The sequence below is a fragment of the Tachypleus tridentatus genome, chromosome 6, assembly GCF_004210375.1.
Source record: "Tachypleus tridentatus isolate NWPU-2018 chromosome 6, ASM421037v1, whole genome shotgun sequence".
NCBI classification, from domain to species: Eukaryota; Metazoa; Arthropoda; class Merostomata; order Xiphosura; family Limulidae; genus Tachypleus; species Tachypleus tridentatus.
Window position 1 is genome coordinate 82556855 of NC_134830.1, and position 23007 is coordinate 82579861.

General features: G+C 32.4%; 1 protein-coding gene across 1 annotated transcript in view; it reads right to left on the reverse strand.

Annotated features, from left to right (window-relative positions):
* LOC143251652 (rap guanine nucleotide exchange factor 4-like) overlaps window positions 1-23007 on the reverse strand; it is a 249897-nt gene that overhangs the window by 47396 nt on the left and 179494 nt on the right. Inside the window, exons 11-15 of the mRNA XM_076502913.1 lie at window positions 14235-14418; window positions 11906-12051; window positions 7082-7158; window positions 2989-3056; window positions 842-920 (exon numbers count right to left, since the gene is read on the reverse strand). Coding sequence (XP_076359028.1) covers window positions 842-920; window positions 2989-3056; window positions 7082-7158; window positions 11906-12051; window positions 14235-14418 — 554 coding nt within the window. The remainder of the gene's footprint in view (window positions 1-841; window positions 921-2988; window positions 3057-7081; window positions 7159-11905; window positions 12052-14234; window positions 14419-23007) is intronic.

Genomic DNA, 23007 nt, shown 5'->3' on the forward strand with positions numbered 1-23007 from the left:
ATCAAAAACAGGGTAACGCCACGACAAATTTTTTTTACATTTTATGATATTAATCTTAGTTTCCATTACGTTATACAACGACCTACTTTTTAACATAATCCTAAAACATTAATTTATGTCATAATACAGAACTTTGTTGTTAACTACCAAAAAGTAACAGAAACAAAATGTAATCAGATGCTGTATGCCGCGCTTGCAGTTAACGAGCAAATTGCGTGACGTAACATACAATAAGAACAGGCAAAATGAGAAACTAAAAAGATAAATGCGCATAAGTTTAGCATTTCCTACGATGGTTCTTATCATATAGCGTACTTACTATTACTCTGAACGTTAATTACTGCACTATTGCATGATACTTCTACAGACTTTATGACACTACTTCTTTTAACAAAATTAGCATTTTTCCATATAGTCTTTCAAGAGGTATTACCAACGACTTTGCATAACATTAAGTCACACGATACTTATTTAGCAATGTACTAATATAATGAATGACCAAAAATATGAGGATGTTTTCGACAAATTAACTGTAAAACTAACTCATCTGATATATGTCACTCAGACGAGAGGTGAACTCAACATCAAAGTTAAACACAACACAGAAACCCTCACTTAGAGTCCTATTCATACTAGGTACTTCTACGAAATTATTTAAGGTTTATTATGTTTAAGGTATCACATTCAATGAAAAAGCATATTAAAGCTAAACACAAGAAACAATTTAGTATTTAATTTTTAGCTTGACCCTAGAATAAATTATGTTTTTCAAGCTACAAAGTTATCTATTCAAGCAGTAAGTGAAATGTTGTTAAAGGCTATAAGAATATTTTCCAGTTACCCTGAGAATTCTATTGAAGTCATTCTTGTCTACTCGGAGAAAATGACAGTTGTCTTCCCTCGTCACTATAGTTGCTGCTCTAAATTATAGAAAATGTCAAATATCACAAGGATTCTGATACGCTTATTTCTTAAAAATAATCTATCGTGTGTTGTTGAAAAGCTTTAAAGCCATACAAATAGCGAAAGCTTTAATGTTAGCAATCTTATGTACTTTTTAATTACATTCTTCGGTAATTTATCTAGATTTTTCAACTATTATATATGAGATAATTATATAATACAATCAGATACTCTATTTTCTAAAGAGTTAAGATCTCAGCCATTTGCCTTAACACTATTGTGTTTCTACTCACTATCCTACTGAACTTCTTAATATTTATAAATTTCACAAATTCACTCTTGTGCGTTGGATCTCAACAGATAATCTACAAACAACTTCCAGAAACATCTTTGATTAATACAACCAAGTATTAATTAAATCTTCCATTTATTGGATTTTGTATTAAATAATTTATTTTGTTAGCTACGCTACCTGAGTGTTTTATACAATCTTCCAAACAAACCACATAGTCGATGTATTTGACAAGGGAATCCAAGTATATCTTAGAGTGCCTGATAAACTTCAGATTCTCTAAGGCAACTGAATAAAAAACTTGTATAAAGTCGTTTGCTTTATTAGCGACGCTTTCTCAGTTGTTAAAAGTAAAATTTTGTAATTTACGAAACATGAAGATATCAGGTGAGGAAGAAGGCGTATACAAAAGAAGAAATACCAAACATTATTAAAAATATGTGAGCCTAATATTCTTATATATATATATATATAAATCATGTCATCTTTACTTTCTAACACCAGAATACTAGAAATAAATGATATTTTACCAAATTGTTGATTTTATTTAATCAGACACTCGACGTTCCGCTTTACAGTTTCTTCAGGAGTGTGACATTAAATCACAAACCCTAACTGCTAGCACAAAGCTACATTCAGTACCATCTGTCACACGAACGTGACTTTTGTTTAAACAATTTAAAAGTCAATAATCACATTTTTTAAAAACGGGATAGCAGTAAAAATGAAGTTATAATCTATTAATTGCTCTGTAGGGAAGAATACAATAAATAGAAACGGCTTCCACTATTGCAATAATACATAAACTCAACTGAGATTTCTACTCCAACTGCCAGTGTAAAGTTGATATGATGAGCTGTATCTTGAGTTATTCCTACTTTCTACTTCGACTCGTGACCTTTCAACTTCATCCTGTAAGGCACTTCTGCGGTCAGTGACCGCCAATTAATTAATCACGTGAAACACTGTTGAAGAATATTAAGAAATGGGTGCTGAAATTGAGCAACAGAAAGCAATTCTTCTACCTTTTCTTACAACGTTACACTGGCCAGTCGGAAAGGGTATACCATATTTTAAGTGTATAAATATAGAGTTATTAAAGTTAAAACAAAACCTTCGGTGGGTAGACAATAAATTTTGTAATAATAGATTATGTTATAATAAATTATGTGAAGGTTATTTCTTTTGTTATTTATCACATATGAGCCCGCACATTTTTTTAAAGTTTATAACCCGGACAAAAGATGGGTACATCAGTTTGTAATCAATAAGCTATCACCTGCTCACAAAATTCTTGCACAATGAATCATATCAAAAGTTAACAAGTTTATTATTTTCAAGCATCCTCGATACTCATCTATGTAAAATAAAATGACTAACTTTGGGTTAATAATAACATTAATTAATACTTCAGTAAGCACTCTAATTAACATAAACGGTCCTAATTTCAGGTTTTTGAGTCTGCCTATTTCAACCTTTACTTTAACCATGTTCTAAACACTTGCACCAGAAATACTGTTATCAAAGTAATAACAGTTTAATTGGTTGATACAATACTAACCTTATTACTAAGTATTATCCCATGCATTAGAAAATTAACATGGTTCTACCCTCAAGTTAACAGCTCTTTCATTCATCAGGTATACCTGCTATGACTAATATCTGCTATTTCCAACATTAGCTACAGCTTTCGACATTACCCAACCACAAGTCAGAAGTATTATTCCTGAACAAATAGAGTCAGGTTTTGTTTTGAGAATAAACATAATTATAATACTAGAAAATAACAATACCTTGGAGCGTCATTTACTAAGGCAAGTTTTCCAAAGTCGTCACCTTCGTGCAAAGTACAAACGACTCCCTTGAAACATAAAGATATACATATATATGTGTACGTATGCGTTATGCTCATAATGTTACAGGAAATATTAAATTCCTTGAAATACTTATTAGAATGAGTACTAACAATAGTTGTTAGTAAAGAATAACATAACAAAATTGATTTCATTTTTTCAAGCTTCTCTGAATCTTCTTAAGTGAAATATAATTGAGAATTTAACCGCATTAAATATTTATTGTAAGAAAAACTCATAAAGATTATGAAAAATATATAAAGAAATATTACTTTGTTTATAACGACACAGGAATTACCAATGTATTCCAGTAATTAGTTGGAACATTCATTTAGAATAAATACGATATTACAGTAAATTTAGTTGCTACTATGGAACACACGCATAGTTTTTACCTCAAAAGCAATTGTACAATAAACCTCTTTAATTCATTTGTTAATATTTTTTTCAAATATTCTACCATTTACCTTGCTTAGTGGGTCATATGTTTAATACATTTTTCCTTTACCATGAAGACATGGTACTACTTTCTGTAATCACATCCCTAATAACACTACATAACACTGATAACACTAGATTGTATGTGTTATTTCTTAATTGCTTATATTGTAAAAGTACAGAATATGGCCATAATTCTCTTTAAACTTTGCTTTTATAACCTGAATAATGAAATTTAGAAATTAACCTATTTTCTATGTATAAACGGGCAAATTTGCACATTTTCATTTACATAAGGTCTGAATAAAACAACATATAAATCGAGATTTACATGTATTTATACTAAAGTTATACAAAAATGAACAAACATGTTTAGAAGTGAGTAATTTTTCGAGATTTGCGACTGTAATGTAAATCAGGCCTGGCATGACCAAGCGTGTTAAGGCGTGCGACTCGTAATCCGAGGGTCGCGAGTTCGCATCCCCGTTGCGCCAAACATGCTCGCCCTTTCAGCCGTGGGGGCGTTATAACGTGACGGTCAATCTCACTATTCGTTGGTAAAAGAGTAGCCCAAGAGTTGGCGGTGGGTGGTGATGAATAGCTGCCTTCCCTCTAGTTTTACACTACTAAATTATGGACGGCTCGGTGCAGTGGGCTAACAACCTACTCACTTAAATACCTGTTGAAGAATCCGCAAGCGATTGCGGCCCTATGTTCCTTGATTGAATCTAACGGTGATAACTAACTAAACTAACTGATGTAAATCACTTTCACGTATAAGCCCCCCAAGTATAATCTCCCGTCATGTTTGCATTATACGCTCCTTGGTAGCGGCGTTCGAAGTCCAGTATACCTTAATCCGTGATGACGAGAAAACCCACTTGTAGAGACAAATATATATGTCAAAATGGCTGGTATGGATTCAGAAAATTTTATGTAGAGGAGCAAACAACGTTTCCACCTTCTTCAGTCATCGTTAGGTTCACAAAGAAAGAAAGAGGTAACTGACTGATACCTGACCACATGTTTGAAGGGGTTGTGTAATGAGTGTAGGAATGTAGAGGGCGTGCTTAGATGTTTGATTATATTTTTAATATAGATAAAAAAGTGTTCCTTTGTATTGATTTATTTGGGCTTGAGTTGTTGTATCAGTAAGACTTCTTTAATTTTACGTTTGTTAATGTTTGTTTCTTTATTTAGTATTTGGGTGTTTTTTATAGTTATGTTGTGTTTATTTGATTTGCAGTGTTCGAAAACGTGTGAAAGTGACTTTTTGTGTTCTTTTAATCTGGTTTCCATTTTTCTACTTGTTTCACCAATATAGAAGTCTTGGCAGTCATCACATTGTATTTTATAAATAATGTTGGTGTGGTGTTTGTCAGTGTAGTTTTTACATAGTATAGACCTTAGTTTTGTACCTGGTTTTTGAATAAATTTAGTATTAACTGGAATGTCATATTTTGTTACTAGTTTTTGCCAAATGTTGGTTATTTTTCTGCTGATGTCGGGAATATATGTTATGCAGCAGTATATGGTTTAGTGATTTTTTAATTCGTAGGATATATTTACTTTTGTTAGTTGATTTTGCTTTTTGTCTAGGTGTGTGCGTATAATGTTTTCTACGGTTTGTGGAGGAAACTTATTGATGTTGATGAAGTATTGTTTTATTTTGTCTAATTCGTCGTTAATTTTATCTGGTGAGCAATGTTTTATGGCTGTGTTTATTTGGTTTCTTAATGTGTTGAGTTTTTGTTTTGTTTCATGTACTGAGCCCCAAGGATGTCTAGTCCAGTGTGGTGATTTTTCGGTGGATTTCTATTTTAACTTGTGTATCGGTTCTTGTAATTTTGAGGTTAAGTAATGATATTTGATTGCTTTCTTCCTGTTCACATGTGAAGTTAATGTTGGGATAATGTGATTGAAAAAAATTAAATGTGTGTTCTGTAGATGGTGAGCCCCTGTATACATATTACTATGGAAAGTTCTAGAAAATTCTAAAAGGTTCTTGAAAATTCTCTTAAGTTTTACAAGATTCTAGAACGTTCTTCAAAATTCTTGTAAATTTGAGAAAATTCTTTATCAGCTACTCAGCACTGAATCTACCTGGAATAATTTGGAAAATGGGCATATTTAAAAATTTCGTTACCCAGGTCACAAAAGCAAAATTTGAAGAGAAAAATAGGTCTTTTCCGTTTGTTTAAGGCACAAGCAATTGGAAAATAACACTTTCTGCCCAACAACAAAAAAAGTAAACATTTTGTTACATTGTGTAATCTCTCATATTGGCCCTGTACCCTGCTAAATAATTTACTCCCACATTTAGCCAGAATCAGATTTGAATTTCTGAAGGAGGCTTTATCATTTTTCTAGCAGTTCTTTTGAATTACACTTGAAACAAGTCACTCACCACCAGCTTGTTCCAATATGCCACGATTAAATCAAAATAATCTGGTCTGTTTTGAATTTCACGCAAAGCTACACGAAGGTTATCTGCGCTAGCCGTCCCTAATTTAGTAGTGTAAGACTAGAGAGAAGGCAGCTAGTCTTCATCACTCACTCCCAAATCTTTGGTTACTCGTTTATCAACGAATAGCGGGATTGATCGCACATTATAACGCCAACACTGCTGAAAGGGAGAGCATGTTTGATGTGATGAGGAATCGTACTCACGACCCTCTGATTAAGAGTCAAGCGCTGTAACCAACTGGCCATGCCATGTTCACATCAAAAAGAAAATAACACTTAGAACAATGGAAAGAGATCGCGTTGTTTCAGCTCTATCCAACAGTCATTGCGTTAATTTACTAACTGGGCAATGAGATTCTCCTCCAATTCCAGTTCTGAGTTAGCTATTCGAAACAATTGCGCGAGGTTGGAATTACGCAGTTGAGTCCTTTAAAAGTGGAAAATTAGCCTTACCTAGAACCAGGTCTCTGTTAACCTTAGCTGAATCAGGCTTATACTTTAGAGGCATTCCTTATACTGAAATTCTGTTTCTCAAAAATAGTCCCCTGGAATATGACATTCTGACAGCGGTTAGTCGAGATGATAATTTAGAATTAAACAAATGGCCTGAACTTATAAATTAAAAAGTAAAACTGAAAACAGTAATCCAAATGTGAAATACAAAATTACAACTTAACTTAGTAAGCATAAAGCACTTGCTCAAATTAGAAACTTAATACTGGCTAGAAGTAAAACACAAAATATAAAGCATAAGTTATAAATTTTAATCTGAAATGGGTATGTAAAGTTTATATTCTCTAGATATTCGCGAAAAGCTACATAAGGGATTTCGGTAGCCATCGTGGGCAAAGCACAGATAGCCTTTTGTGTAGTTTTTTGCTTAATTTCAAAAACAACAAACAAAATCAAAATAATTTCAAATGTTAAGAACAAGGAGTGTAGAAAATGAGATCAAAAGGTAAATTTGAGTATCGAATATTATTTAACCTTAGTATATCTGCAAGTTTATTAATACTGAATGATTTAAAACTAGCGTTGTTCTCTAGACAATTCTGTTCTATTGATATATGCACTGATACGTGGGATATAACACAATCAAAAAACAGTTTGAGTTCCAGGGAGTACATACTTTTCCATAAATAACGACGTCCACGCTTCCTCTGAGAATGATATACCATGATGTACCTTCATCACCTTGGTTAAACACTATCAAAATTGAAATATATTTATACATTTTTTACATTTTAAACAAATGATGCAAAATACCAAAGAAAAATAAACTTATCCTCAGTAAACACTGCTGCATTTAATTACTACATTATTTATTTTCTGCAATATCTCAAAGTAGTTCAAAAAGCACAACTTTTAACAATTTATTTTTAATATAGCTGTAAAATCAATATTCATGAGCACCTCTGTTACTTATATAAATGAAATAAACTCGGACTAATTTAAATAAAGTTTATTTTATCAACCAAGCTACTCACAAATATTGGTTTATTATGGAACAGAAATTATTTATGTACTATAAATGTCTTGTGAAGAAATATGTGAAATAAATTTATTGTTATAACAGTTTATTTGAATTTATGATGTACAACGTAAAGTTCATTTTCTCGTGTTGTAAATGATTGCTGAGTTTAGCAAAGAAATTAAACAATAGTAGTGAGATTACTGAAATTATTTGCATTCTTTATACTGTTAATTGTTGTTTTTGTCAGTTATCAAACCATTCAATATTTCAATGCTAGCCATTCAGTTGTCAAAGCACTAGTGCGTTTCCCCGTAGTAAAAATTGATCTTGAAATGTAATTTCTGTAGAGAAAAGTTTATGGACATCTGTAATCAATTATGATGAATTCTATATAAACTGTTAAGTTTTGAATCTGGTCCATAACATTTTGAAACCAGTGAAACATATTGTAAAAGAATAAATTACACATTATTCATTCTAATTAAACAACATATAAATTATTCGCTTTAATTTTAGTCATTACAATTTGTATTAAAGATTCTTCACCTTATGGCCCAACTTTCTCTGAAAATTCACTTCTTGTATGAGCAAGACTGTAATAACACTATTCTCTAATACTGATGTAAACAAAGAAAATCTATTATCTGACATTACTAAATTTGTAAATGAAGTTATGTAGTATCCATTACTATTATACTTATAAGCTGGATAATATAATATTAGAAAGTACTATATTTGTACGTATAGCAACCCTCGGCGGGCTCAGCAGATAGCCCGATGTGGCTTTGCTATATGAAATCACACACACATACTATAGCAAATAACTACTTAATAAACACAGTATTACTATGCTTATAAGCACATGAACATAGTATTCAACGTACTTCACTTTCAAACAAGGTAACATTGTAATCAATGATAATATTATGTTAATAGAAAAGAATTGTTTAGAGATCAAAGTTAGTTTTAAATCATCTACAATAAAAGTAATACAGTATTAGATACTATTTTGCATGTGAGCACTGTAAAAACACTAAACAACAGCTAGGTATAGATGTAAATATTTTAATCATCTGGTTGAAATTCACTGTTTAATCAAATAGTAGGAATCTTTCACCGTAATTACTTCATCTGAAGTTTAGTTGAGGACAAAGTTTGAAGAGTAAAGTGATCTCAAGTTACATTGTTTTTTATATTACACAAATATTTAAATTGTAGTTAAGATAAGTGTAAGAAATAGAACTCGTAAATTAAACAAAATAAGGGTTAGAGCTACAAAAATAGTAGAGGAAAAATGCAGACACTTCTGATGCATTATGTGATGAGAAAATTTTCTGCTGTACGTGTTTTTTCCTATGAGTTTAGCGGTGAAACTTTGAGATGTTCGTGTGATATTAACGTTAAAAGCTTTATCGTGTACTTGGTTTTATTTTCTACTGTAAAATGCGTGTCTTTATGTAGATTATGTGTTAGAGACATTTTGTTTGTTTATCTTTGGAAGTAAAGCTGCAAAAAATGTTATCTACATATCTAAGCCAAAATAGAAGCTTCGATATGGAAGTGGCCATGGTATGCTGTTCTATGAGATATAAGAAGAGAGTGGCGAAAGTACCTGAAAATGGATTCCCATTCGTGTAACTGAAGGAAGTACCAAATTTTGCATTGAAAGCAGATATATGTGGCTAGTTGTGAAATAATTTCTGCAGTGAGCTGTAAGTTTTTTATAACAAGGGTTTTGAAGAAATATGTTTACAACATCAAAGCTGGAGATAATAATATTACTGTCTAAACTATGTAAGTGTTGTGGAAGGTGTTATTTTTTTAATTAAATGTTTATTTTGGAACCTAAAGCTATAAAACCCAGTTAAAGTATTTACCAAGGTTGTATTTTAGAGAGTTATAAGAAGACATACTTGGGTGTAAGTTTATTTGGTTTTATGTATTTTGGGTAAACTGTAAAGTTTTTGTGTTCTAGGTTGGCTTTTATGCAAAAAATATAAAGTTTAAAGGTAATATTTTAAAATAGCATTTTGAGCATTTTTCTCAATTTTTTATTATATGTTGGGTTAAGGTTAGTACTTGACTGAATAAACTTATACGTATAATTCAATATATTTACCATTTAATTCTTAAAATGGCAATCGAGTTTCCTTTATTGATTCTTTGAATGACAATGTTCATCGTTGCTCCTAATACGTTTTAATACTTTTCTTTCTGCTGATATTAAATTTTTTATGGGCTTCATTTTATACAGTATTTTTGAAGTTTTTGTTTTACTAAATTCGTTTAGGAAGCTTTTAAATGGGCATACCTTTGGTTTGCTAGGGAAATTGCTCATTAAATTATTTTTGGTTTTTGGAATGTTGAATGTTTCTGACCTCTATTCTTTGTCTTGAGATGAATTAGACGCAGATCTTTCACGTGTTTTTTGACATGGAACTACTTCCTTCTGAGGTCTTCATGGCTGGTTTTTAAATATAACACTAGGATGTTATTACGTAGTTTACATCTTTAATTAAGGCTGCGGTTTCAGATTCACGAAGTTCATGAGGAGGTGTAGTTCATTCTTGCAAATAATTTTTAGATATCTGTGTTTTACTTTTATTGAATGTTTTAAGTGTTTTATCTGAGTTTTTTCTATGATAATTTTGAATTTTAGATTACGCTGAGGGTTTACTTTTTACTTCAAAAGATTAGTGTTAATTTTCCTGTTATGGAAATAAACCAAGTGAAATTGAAGAATTTGATGTTAAGTTTAACCTTTCTAAAAATTTGAAAAAAAGACAAGTAGAAAAAAGAATTTTCACAAAGCTTATAGAGCAGGCCTTAATTTTAAAAGGATAGAGAGCATCCAAAGTCAATTTTTGAGTCACTTTTATTTGACTAAATATTAAAATTTGAGAATAACTCTTAAAGTTTACTTTTCTACCCCAAAATGCAAAACGTGTTTTGCGGTAACGAGATACAAACCACGAATCCCCGGATTCACAGTTTAACCATTTTAACACTTGAGACGTTTGCTTGCTAAATTAATTAATTTTAAGAGGTCATTTTATTATGTTCAGCAATTCTTTAAGAAGATGTGTTTGCTAAATATCATAGTTTTGGAGGGTATCAGAATAGATATCATAGAGATATCAAATATTTTACGCAATATTAAATTTATATTACTAGGTCTTTTGAAATAGTCAGCCTTTTCTTGCTTATGAAGGAAAGTTACAAGTCTCAAGAGCGTTCATTTCTTTTTCGGAAGAAGCATGTGATTTTATTTCATCATATGAAAAACTTTTAGTCGCTTTTGTATTATGCTGTCTTTACATCAAATATAATTTGATTTAAACAGTTTATAAATTTTTCATTTCAACTTTTCCAATGAAGGCCCAAATTTCGTTTGATTTTGTTAATTTTGAATATAAACTTTGTTTGAATGTTATAAATAATAAGATGTTGTAACTTAGACTTTTAATGACAATAATAAATTATGGTACATTAATACCCATGTTACACTCAAAATCTTTAAATAAATATATTCATTTACGTGTAACTTAAATCCTTTCATAAAGGGAGAAGCGAATCACAGAACCTTAGTATAGAGTGATAAGATGTGAGAATAAGAGCTCGTAAGTCTGGACTTGTCTTATATTCTTGCGTATTTGAATTTGGCACAGACGTTTCACAGACTTGTGGTTTCGCTAATCGCGTGTAGAATTTTTAATATTCTAGTGCTGCTGAAAATATTAATAAGTTAAGACATTACTTACATTGACAATGTCATATGTATATATTAGAAACTTTCTTAAATAATTACGGAAAAATATTTTTTTCTGGAAGTGTAATTTGGATAACATACGAATACAACATTTTTAAGTATAAGAAATGTTGTAAAGTCATTCAATCAATTATAAGTTGGCAAACAATCATATTTGATAAACCGTTTAATAAGGGTTAACGTGGAAACACCATTATGTTACATAGTAAGTTGACAACATCACTTCGTGCTTTCATCAAATCGGCTGTGAAGAATTAAATATGAGATATGTCATTGTATGAAATGTTTTATAGAATGTGTCACATGTGCAAACTAAATTTCTTTTTCTGCCGCAAAATAATACTTACCATTTCGGCATGTCATCAATTAAATAACACTTTGACTACTTGACACATTCAATTAAACTGTTTTATTATTGCCATTAATATAGCTAAGAGGTGTAATTCAAAGGATAAATTGATTCAAAAAGTAATAAAATTTTACTGAAATTCTCCAGGGAACATTGGGTTTCAACAAAGATTTATTGGATATTTTAACTTTTATTTGCAGGTACATGATATAGTTCAGTTAAGATATATCTCTAGATTGCATACTTTTAATTGGAATACCTTATTACATAGGTGAAACGTACAGTTAACAGTAAATCAATAAATATTAAGAAAACTTCACCGTGTTAGACATGCATATATACCTTTAAATAACATACTTACAAACGGTTCCTGCTCTCAGATGTGTTTCAAATAATAATACACCAGCTAATTCTCTCTTTATACTGTTTGACAAGTGTGATAAAGCTTTGATATGGAACAGTTCTTCATAAATTATTTCTATGTCATCTCCTGTTCGGTCTTCTGGACTACATGAGATGGAATTTATATTGAAAATTAACATTAATATGCGTACTACCCCTAATTTATATAAATGCGCTTACGTGTTTTAGCTACCGGAATAGAAATAACGAAATAAAACATAGCTCAGAATGAATATTAGAAAGTAGTCTTTCTGTGGAATTGGTTAAAATGTTTAAGATCTCTTTATCGAGTAGATTTTACAAAACTTACATAATAAAATAGAAATATATCTATTTGCATAAATTGTCTTATATTCTTTTTAACAAAAAAACTTACAAATTTATTTAACTCAGGTATAATCACAGGTATAATTATAGCTTAGACTTTATTTTAAATGTGCCAATGAACTCAATGAGATCATAACTAGATGATGTAAGTTGAATTATAGCTCAATCATCTTTAAAACACTTATACAAAATGTTACATGTTATACTTAAATGCCATATTTACGATAGAATATTATATTTTTAACATCATAAGCTACCCTTGTTATTATATATTGATTATTTATAATGGAATGTTTCACTTTATCTATTATTGTTGTTACTAAAATTACTTTTAGATATCTATTTATCTTCCGTTGCGCAGATTCGGAACAAAATCTGAAATACAGTTTAATTCAGACACCTTAAGAAGTTACAAATATTACAGTTGCAAAAACACGCTAGTTAATAAACTCACAAATAATACATAAAATAATATACTTTACTAAAACAAACGTATATCAATTCTGATGACTAGCACAAAATGCCTGCACTTTCTTGTGGGATTCGGTATTCTCCTCATGGTTCACAGAAGTCTCAAGTTACTGATAAATGTCTTTCTTTACCTCCAGTTATCTTAATAGCTATTCTAAGGATAGAGTCCGTACCCAAAATGACCCTTGTTAGAACACACGCCTGTGAAACCCGAGTCCGTTAAGTGTAGTTATAAACACAATTTTAAAAATTGAGCCCTCAGGAACACAAAGTGTAACAACAGGTTCGAGTTCGTAACCTGAAAACGTATATCATGTCTGGCAAATCTTTCAAATACATTTTACACAATCCTTATGGGGGATTAAGCCATAAGCATAAGGCTATCTCGAGTCCGCCTATCGAGTTTGGTCCCACTTGCTTCAAACAGGGTGGGGTATTCGTGACCAAACAAACTCACAAGCACAGAACTTAGATTAATATAGAATGCTTGATTCTAACTAAAATTAGTTTACATGAATTTAATAACAGTTATTGGCCCCAGAGCTATGAAGTAAAGAAATTACTATAAAGAAGCAAACTGCCGAACAAGTAATGATGAAGTTGCGATAAATGTCGATTTCCACATATTCTAATTGTTATGTAGCTAACACACTACTATGCGCATCAGTAATACAAGTAATAAAGTATACCAAATTTTCGGCTGAAATGGTGTAACGATCGTTTATCTTTCTTCATTGTAGCTGGATGTTTCACGTAAGAATAGAAATACTAAAAAAGGAGAAGACTGAATTTAGTTTACCGCATAGCTCTATCACTGTTACTGCCTGTTCAAAGCGACCTTGTTTATTGGAGCCAAATTACTTTATCATAGTCTATGCCTACTCATTACCGGTCATTATATTTTTAATCCATTAATACTTTTCTTAGTCTATAGCCCTTTGGTGAGATGTTGTTTGCTATAATTTACTTAAAACTTTGTTGTTTGTTGATCGTTCGAGGTTATTTTGCCAGCCATATGCGGAATGATAATAGAAGCTGAAAGATTAAGAGATACTTGATATACGTTTATATATTGCTTTGTTGTTTTAAGTGATAACAGCGTCAGATATCCGAACTTGATAAATATCCAGCTGAATACTTGTTAAGTTTGTTTTTGGATTTATGTAAGTTACCTTAAAATTAATAATAATTTAAAACATGATCTAAAAATACACAATATTTTATAATTAGTCGAATCATGAAGATATTATGAAGAAATCTGTTTTCCGTTCTTTTGAATTTCTAAATTGGAAAACACGTTGCATATTGTTAGATTTTAGTTTGAAGATCAATTTCTCTTACAAGATGAAAACCAATAGATGTCAACGAAAAACTATACTACATAATATATAATACAAAATTTAAACATGATTATGCTCATACAGCAAACTAATCAAAACATTTTAACCTTCTCCGTTTATTATGTATATTGAAAAAACAAACTGACATACGGTTTGCGCACAATACTTCTTAGGATAGCTTCAGGCGACAATTGGAGTAGTACTGTTAGAGATTCCTGGATTTCTTTCTCTGCTAAATGACGATCATCCTGAGAAGGTGTTGTGCCAAATCCATCTTGATCTTCTCGAAACCGATAGAACAGATGTTTATCTTTAAATTGGTATTCCTGTGAAACTAAATAATTCATTTGAGATATTAAACAATAAAGATAATTACAGAGTAGTATTATTTAAATGTACTAAATAGTTCATATTTAAATAGTACTATTTAAGTGACGAAAACTAGCTGTGTATATAAAGCAATATTCCTTAGGAATTATAATCTAATTTAGAAATTTCATTAAATATATACTTACAAATTCGTTTAGTATGACCTCATTTGATTTTCTCTGTGTATATTCATGTTAATTTGTTTTAATTAACACGTTACAAACAACAAATTAAGAGCTGAGTACAAGAAATGTCAAATCCTCTTTTCGTAAAAACTGCACCAGATGTAAGCATATAGTCTGAGAAAGAACAAATCAAAGGTGTTTTGTTTGTTTTGTTCTGAAGCAGATATATACTTTTCAAAATAAGAAACGCAAAAGGGATATTTTTTTATTTTAAAGAGAAATATATGTAATAACGTTACAAGCTCAGAGTATGTGATGTTACACGTGTTAAGGCACTGATTGTCAGACCAAAATGACAATAAAAGTTGTGCACTTTGAAAACGGAGGAAAACATCGGATTTTTCGCCAAAACGCATGCGTGTCCAATACATTTGTTTGAGAGATCTGCATATTCTGCAAGTGCAACATGTGCAAAATCCCTATAAAAGTGATGGGTTCTCGGTTTCCATAGCTCAGTGTTAAGCCACCGACACGCAATACAGTTACGCCAAGACTGACTGAAGCACAACGCAACAACGCCATTGGTCGCATGGAAGCAGGCGAATCTCAATCAGATGTTGCCAGAGCTGTGAATGTCCACCCAAGCACCATCACAAGGCTATGGAATTGTCACCAATAACATGGATCAACTCGTGACCGTCCACGATCTGGCAGACCTCGTGTGACCACGCCCGCACAAGATCGCTACATCCGGTTAGGTCACCTTTGAGATAGGACCACCACTGCGACGTCTACTGCCTCAACCATACCAGGGCTGCGTAGGATTTCCGATCAGACCGTACGAAACCGTCTACGAGATGCAGGAATCCGATCTCGACGTCCAGTCAGAGGCATCATCCTCACCCAGCAACATCGTCAAGCACGGCTGCAGTGGACTCGGGCACATCGGGTATGGCCTCATCGACGATGGAGGCATGTTTGGTTCAGCGATGAGTCACGTTTTATGCTTCGTAGGCAGAATGGAAAGACCCGTGTTTACCGTCGCCCAGGTGAACGTTTTGCAGCAAACTGTGTGCAGGTTGTTGACAGATTTGATGATGGCATCGTCATGATGTGGGCTGCCATCGCCTACATTGTCAGAACAGACCTTTTGCACATGCGAGGGAATCTTACGGCTCAACGATACGTCGACGAGATTCTTAAGCCCCATGTGCAACCCATCATGGTGAACGTCAACGACGTTTTTCAACATGACAACGCCCGTCCTCACACAGCCCAACTCACCACTGTCTTCTTGAGACACCACAACATCAACGTTCTTCCCTGGCCCTCCAGATCACCAGATTTAAATCCCATCGAACATCTTTGGGACGAGTTGGACCGAGGTCTGCGACGGCGACAATCTCAACCACAGACTCTACCTCAGCTTGCAGCAGCTTTGCAGGCTGAATGGACAGCCATTCTACAGGATGTGATTCGTCATCTCATCGCTTCCATGGGCAGATGCCAAGCAGTTATTGATGCTCACAGGGGGCATACTCGTTATTGACGTTGAGTGACGTTAAACTTCACCTAGTGAGCGTGGACTTCGCCTTTGCAGACTTTGGATGTTCAGCAGTGAATGTGCAAAGTTTCTCACATGTCATACAGAACTATCCGGAATAAACTTGTTAACAATTTGTCGCATATTTTGCCTTTTGCGTTTCTTTTTTTTTTGAAGAGTATATAAGTGCTATACCTATATATAAAACCTTATTTTACAAACTTCATCACGTATGCCAACATGTATTTCAAAACATCTACTACACGCGACTTCAGAACGTATTCACAACAACTTGCTATTATTTAAAACACCTGCAATTCATCTATTGTGTCGAAACAGGCATTTGCATCCTACGTCTTTGAAAAACTCGTTTCTCTGTTTGCCACACAATTACTAATGTATATTTTGAAGATATATACACTTAAAGCGTACATATGAGCTATCTCAGTGTAGTATGAGGAAACTGCTACAATGTGTTATACTCTCCAAATACCATTTCATGTGAGTGTATATATTAAGTAAATATGTTCAACAAATTACAGCACTATAATTTTATACAGAAACTTTGGGCTGAATACTTCATTCGCTTTTCAAATAATAGAATAACTATCAAAACATTGTTTAAGCATACCTTTACCTAAATACACTTAGAAACATAACATTCAAATTTAATTTCCAAAGCACATGATAATACTATAATATTTTCGAATATTTAAGAACTTTCTTGATCTCGGACGAATATTTTTCTCACTATATACAATAAAGGGAATCAATGTGTAAAGTTAATATGTAATTATTTTTATCGAATAATTGCTTAAAAGTATTAACCTCGTGTATGTTTCTGCATGCTGTTTCATCAACCTTTTTTTTGGTAATGGATTATTTAATTTCTGAAATGCATATTGGAGGATAAAATGCATCTTAATATTAAAAATAAACAGGCTTATAACACTAAAGTTACTGATTTTTATTAATTTGACACTCAACATTTCGCTTCGTAGCTTCTTCTGAGATAAAAAAATGATCTGAAACTACGCTTATCTCACGATATATCTTGTGACGAGAACCAAGACGGTCTATCTTTGTGTAAAGAGGTTCTTCCCATAACGTACGTATGATGACAAATATTACATGTTAGTAGGTAAACAACACTGGAACTAGGCATCCATCTTTAGGTTTTAAACATTGTTCTTTATTTTAATTAGAGTTTTAATACCCATATCAGCCATCTTGAGAATACGCGATGGCTTTATTACTCTGTAGGGTAGTGTATTAAGATTTCGAAAGCTCTTTTCTGAGAGTTGACATTGATTGTTCTGTAACTCTTATAAATAGTGTAAGTTTCTGGACTTATGGTTTTTATTTTTATTTTTATACATATTTTTGTCATTTAGATATACAAGGAATATTATTTATTTCTTGGTTTTTCTGTTTCTTTTTTTCGTGTTAAAGAATGTGTGATATTAATATATTCTCTCCATATTTATTAAAAATCTATTCTATGCGAAAACATAGCTATTTGTTATTTAAAATATAAGTAATTTAAGGTTTGAACATTATTATTTTCAGTAACAAGCTTTGCTACGTGTAAAATCAAACGCATGTTGCAGAATCATACCCTATAAAATCGTTTTAAATTTCTGATATAAACAACCGAAGCTTTGAAGTTGTAAAGTGAAACATACTATGTCTGTTTAAATAATAATAGAAAACTTCATAGGAGTGTTATAAGATCGTTCACTTATATAGTGTTGTTTTAGTGTTCCGTTGACCTAAAGAGTCAAGTAATAGTAGTTATTCTGTAGCAACAAAAAATTAAAAGAAAGAACAGACTAGCTAGACTCCAAATAGGACAGTTGTTAATGCTCTAACATGGTGGTACAAACTCCTGGAATGAGTTATTTTTGATGGTATTACTTTTCTGTTTCTTAACAAGCATAAAGCTAAAGAATGGGTTTTGTTTAATGTGCCCACCTTAAGTATCAAAACACGATTTTTGGTGTTATAAGTGCTCAGACTTACCTCTAAACTACAAGAATTTCAGCAGTAGAGGAGGCAGGCACTTTGGAAATATTTAAGAGTTAATATCTATGACTTCCTGACCAAATATATGGTGGGTCTAAATTTTTTATTTTCTCAAGGGAAGATACGTAAGGACAGTATTGAAGGACCAAACTAATAAGTCATAAATGAGATAAAAACATATAAAATTCCTTTAAAATCAATAGAGCAAAGCTGGAAGCTCATAATCAGTGCTATACTTTGAAATTAAATTAGTTCTGTATATTATCTGTATGAAGGGAGGATCGGCAGCTTAAGTTGATATTTTTTCAGGAGGGCCTTTTCATTGTACTTCTCAAATCAGAAGCGAGATAAATAAAAGTTTTCTTTTTCTGAACGCCTGTAGCTCTTTAAGTTTAAACATCTACCAAGGATAGAGAGGCAGATAGTAATAAACCAACTCTATGCTCCTGATATTATAGTATTTTAGAAATTTTGTATAAGAAAGAGGAGTGTCTAGCGTTAACGTTTAATTTACCTTTCATATATAATAAATACTTGAATTGACTAGTACTTAACTAAACTTCATAATTACAGAATTAAGCAAACAAACACTATTATACGTTTCAAAAACATTTAATTTGTTGCGACAAATCAAGAGAGTGATAAAAGAAATATTTGTGGAAGGTATAACTGTCTTTGTTTTCCTCGATTCTGTTATTTTTCTTATTTAAAATTAAATTAAATTAAAGAAAGAAAAAACGTTACACTTATTGAAAGGATCATGGGTACAAGTTATAATGTGGGATAAAATATGTACCCCAAGTATTGGAGGTAACTGCGGAAGTAGGATCCACATTGCGGTGGGGATGCATCGTCTATCAGTCTTAATCTCCATTCCCCGGTCTCACGTAAAGTGTGTGTGTGTGTTTTTCGTATAGCAAAGCCACAAAGGGCTATCTGCTCAGCCCACCGAGGGGAATCGAACCCCTGATTTTAGCGTTGTAAATCCGGAGACATACCGCTGTACTAGCGGAGGGCCTCACGTAAAGAAATAAAATATAGTAAAAGTATAGCAATAAAAATAATAGATATAGAAATTGAAATTAAGAGAAAAAGATGTGGATGTTCAAGCTTATATTACCCTTCACTGGTTGCAGACAGTTGTGGGAAGGTGACTGCTCTCCAAAATAAAGAATCAAAATTAATTTAAAAATAAGAATAAGAAAAATAAGGTACTACCATTTAGGGATAACTAAATTAAATAAACTTACCTCTCAAAGATAGCATGCAAATCCTCATTGTAGTAGAAAGATACTAATTGATTGTCCAGTAAATATATTAGACTAGTATGAAAGGGGCCCATCTAGTTATCTAAACTAACTAGCGTATCTCCCAACCACTATCCATTAAGTCTACTGTAACTAGCATGCTCTAAACAAGAATAGATTCTTGGAACTTTCTTCAAAATTACGTCTGTGGTATTTTAAGATGAAAGTTATATCCTTGAAAAGTATACAAGAGATTCGACCGCAACATACTGCAAAGTAATTTCGAATTTCTCTGAAACTAATTTTATGCAAGGAAAGAGACTGGGCAAAAATATAAATACACGGCAAAATCAATCTTTACTCAGTAACACAAGACAATAACGTTACCTATGTGAAATATATTTTATGGCAAATCCACTTTGGGTTATCTGTAACGTCAGTCACAGGATCGAACGCCGGATAGATAGTGGTGTTGCAAGCCCGTACATTTACCATTGTTACATTGAGGAACCCTACGTAACTCGTTATTCCCATCATAAAATCATATTAGCTGTTACCTTGATGTATAATCTGACTTACCACTGAGGGATATTGTTGTCTACTTTCATACAAAAAGTACATCCTTTCGCACATCTTTCTCACTGGCATATGTTATTTCAAGGAAGCGACACACGTAGCTAAAGTGAAATTAATTTAATGTCTTTCTTCACTACATTTTATGTGAAAACTACATGCATTTAAAACAAAAGAAAAAATGGCAAAATTCTTCATCAGTAAAAGGGAGAAGAAAATATGATATACCACAAGGTTGGGTAAACACTTTGCAGAGAAAGCTCTAAAATATTTAAAGAAAAATTACATTAGTTTTAATTTTTTCCTTTTCCAGATAGAAGGACCACTTCTATTTTATGTTATGAGTAAATTTTGTACACACAAGACACTAGCCGAATTCCTCTTATTGCAGTAAGCAACTAATATTTCTATGATATTTTGTCATATGAAAATAAACAGAAGTAAAGCTATTTTACTTTTCATTATAATGAAGCATAAGCAGAAGTAAAGCTATCTTACTTTTCATTATAATGAAGCATAAGCAGAAGTAAAGCTATCTTACTTTTCATTATAATGAAGCATAAGCAGAAGTAAAGCTATCTTACTTTTCATTATAATGAAGCATAAGCAGAAGTAAAACTATCTTACTTTTCATTATAATGAAGCATAAACAAAGCAACAATTTAAAAACAGTATTTTGCTGGACGCAGTAAGCACAACATGATATTCAGTTAGAGGTTCTTATATAGAAAAACAAAGTTTTGCAAAATGATATGTCTTGTGGATAATATTATCCTTATTTTAAGACAAAAATAGTAAATTAGAGAAATTGTTATTTTCCCTAAACTAGGCTTAACAGATTGAATTATTTAAAATTCCAGTTTAATCTTCTTAGGCCTATGTTTGAGACACCAACTTAATTTTCTTAAAAGTATGAAAAATCCAAATGAAGATTCAGCTTCCTTTTACAAATAAAAGGAATCCGCAATATTTTAAACACGTCTCATATTTTAAAAAAATAGCCTCACGTGTGAACAGCTGATTGTTTATTTGTTTTATAATTTCGCGGACAGCTACACGAAAGCTAATGCGTTAGCTGTCCCTACTTTAGCAGCATGACACTAGAGGAAAGGCAGCTAGTCATCACAAACCAACTGCCAGCTCTTGAATTATTATTTTACTAACGAATAATGGATGGCCTAGCGCGTTAAGGCGTGCGCTTCGTAATCTGAGGGTCGCGGGTTCGCGCCCGAGTCGCGCTAAACATGCTCGCCCTCCCAGCCGTGGGGACGTTATAATTTGACGGTCAATCCCACTATTCGTTGGTAAAAGAGTAGCCCAAGAGTTGGCGGTGGGTGGTGATGACTAGCTGCCTTCCCTCTAGTCTTACACTGCTAAATTAGGGACGGCTAGCACAGATAGCCCTCGAGTAGCTTTGTGCGAAATTCCAAAACAAACAAACAAACGAATAATGGAACTGACCGTAACTTTATAACGCTCCCACGGCCGAAAGGGTGAGCATTTTTAGTGCGACGGTGATCTGTACTCACGACCCTCAGTTTACGAGTCGAGCGCCCTAACCACCTGGCCATACCGGGCCACAGCTGATTGTTTCCGTTAAAGTTCGGCCCCCAGTGGCACAGCGGTATGTCTGCGGATTCGCCCCGCTAAAAATCTGGTTTTGATACATGTTGTGGGCAGATAGCTCATTGTTTAGTTTCGTGCTTAATTCCAACAAAACAAATAAAACAAACCGTTAAAGTTCTTTATGATCAAAGTAGAAACAGTCTTGATCTACATTTTCCATTTTCATGTGATTATACTCATAATTTTAGAAGATCTCTCAACTTGAGAGTGGATCTTTTTTACTGGAAACTGAATCTCTAACATTCCTAAGCTTTAACTGATTGTAGTTAATTTTGTACTCTATTCTATTTATTACTTGAGATTCTTACCCGATATTAGATGATGTGTAATGTCAGACATGACATGTGGCTATTGATATAAACACATTCAAATTTGAATATTAACGATACAAACTAAACTGATGCATCTTTCCACCTAAGTCATTCTTTCATAAATTAGTGTTTCAATTGTGAGAACATTTCTTATAATATAAAGGGATGCAAATACAACTTATTATTTTTCTTAGATTATTTAAATACGACTTCGTAGTATGTAATTTATTTTGAGACTTCCGAGGAAGATTCATGAAATCCATTACATCAGCATTGTGTATTGATCGTAAGTTATATCAAAATTATAAATCGATATTAAAACAAAATTGTTAACCGCTTAAAAATAGTTTACTAGAATAATTAAAGTACGAAAGTAGATGGTTAAGAAGTGGCCTATCAAAACCATATTGTAGCTCATTAACTATTTTGTTGGTTAGGCATATAGAAGCCACTTATTGATTTAGTATTGAAAGAAAACTTCTTGGAATACCTAATAATCAAAATCTCTTTTTATTCAACGTTACTTTGAGATTTGTAGTGACAAGAAATAAGTTAGTTGCTCTTCCTATCAGATAGAAACAAATACGTAGAATGATTAAAATAATTTATTATAAAGTAAAAAAGATCTATAGCGATCTTAAAAACAAGAAAAATACCAGAATATCACTGTTGCAAGTAGCTTAGTTCATTCCATCCTCCATAAATTGATGAATGAAATAAGAAACTGCTCCAAAATAATGCATATATATTTTAACTTTCTGTGCAATATTGCTATAAAGTTTCAATAAAATCCAATAAATATTGTTCGTGAAATTTTGTCCAAAAGATCCTTGTCCTATTTTCAGGCCCCTTGAGAAGATGGAGAGACGAGAAATATTTTCACTGAGCCTATTAGAGCAACGAATAATGTCTATGGAATGTTTCAAATCAGTTTAGAAAGCGTAAGCTAACATTTAACCACAACCTTAATCACATATGCATGAAGGTGGCATAATCTAAAAAAAACATTCGTGAAAAGGACATATACCAATTCTTCACTGTGGCCTATGATGTCTCGTGGCAGCTCTGCTTTTTTTTAGGACCGAAGAATGGACGCAACAATGA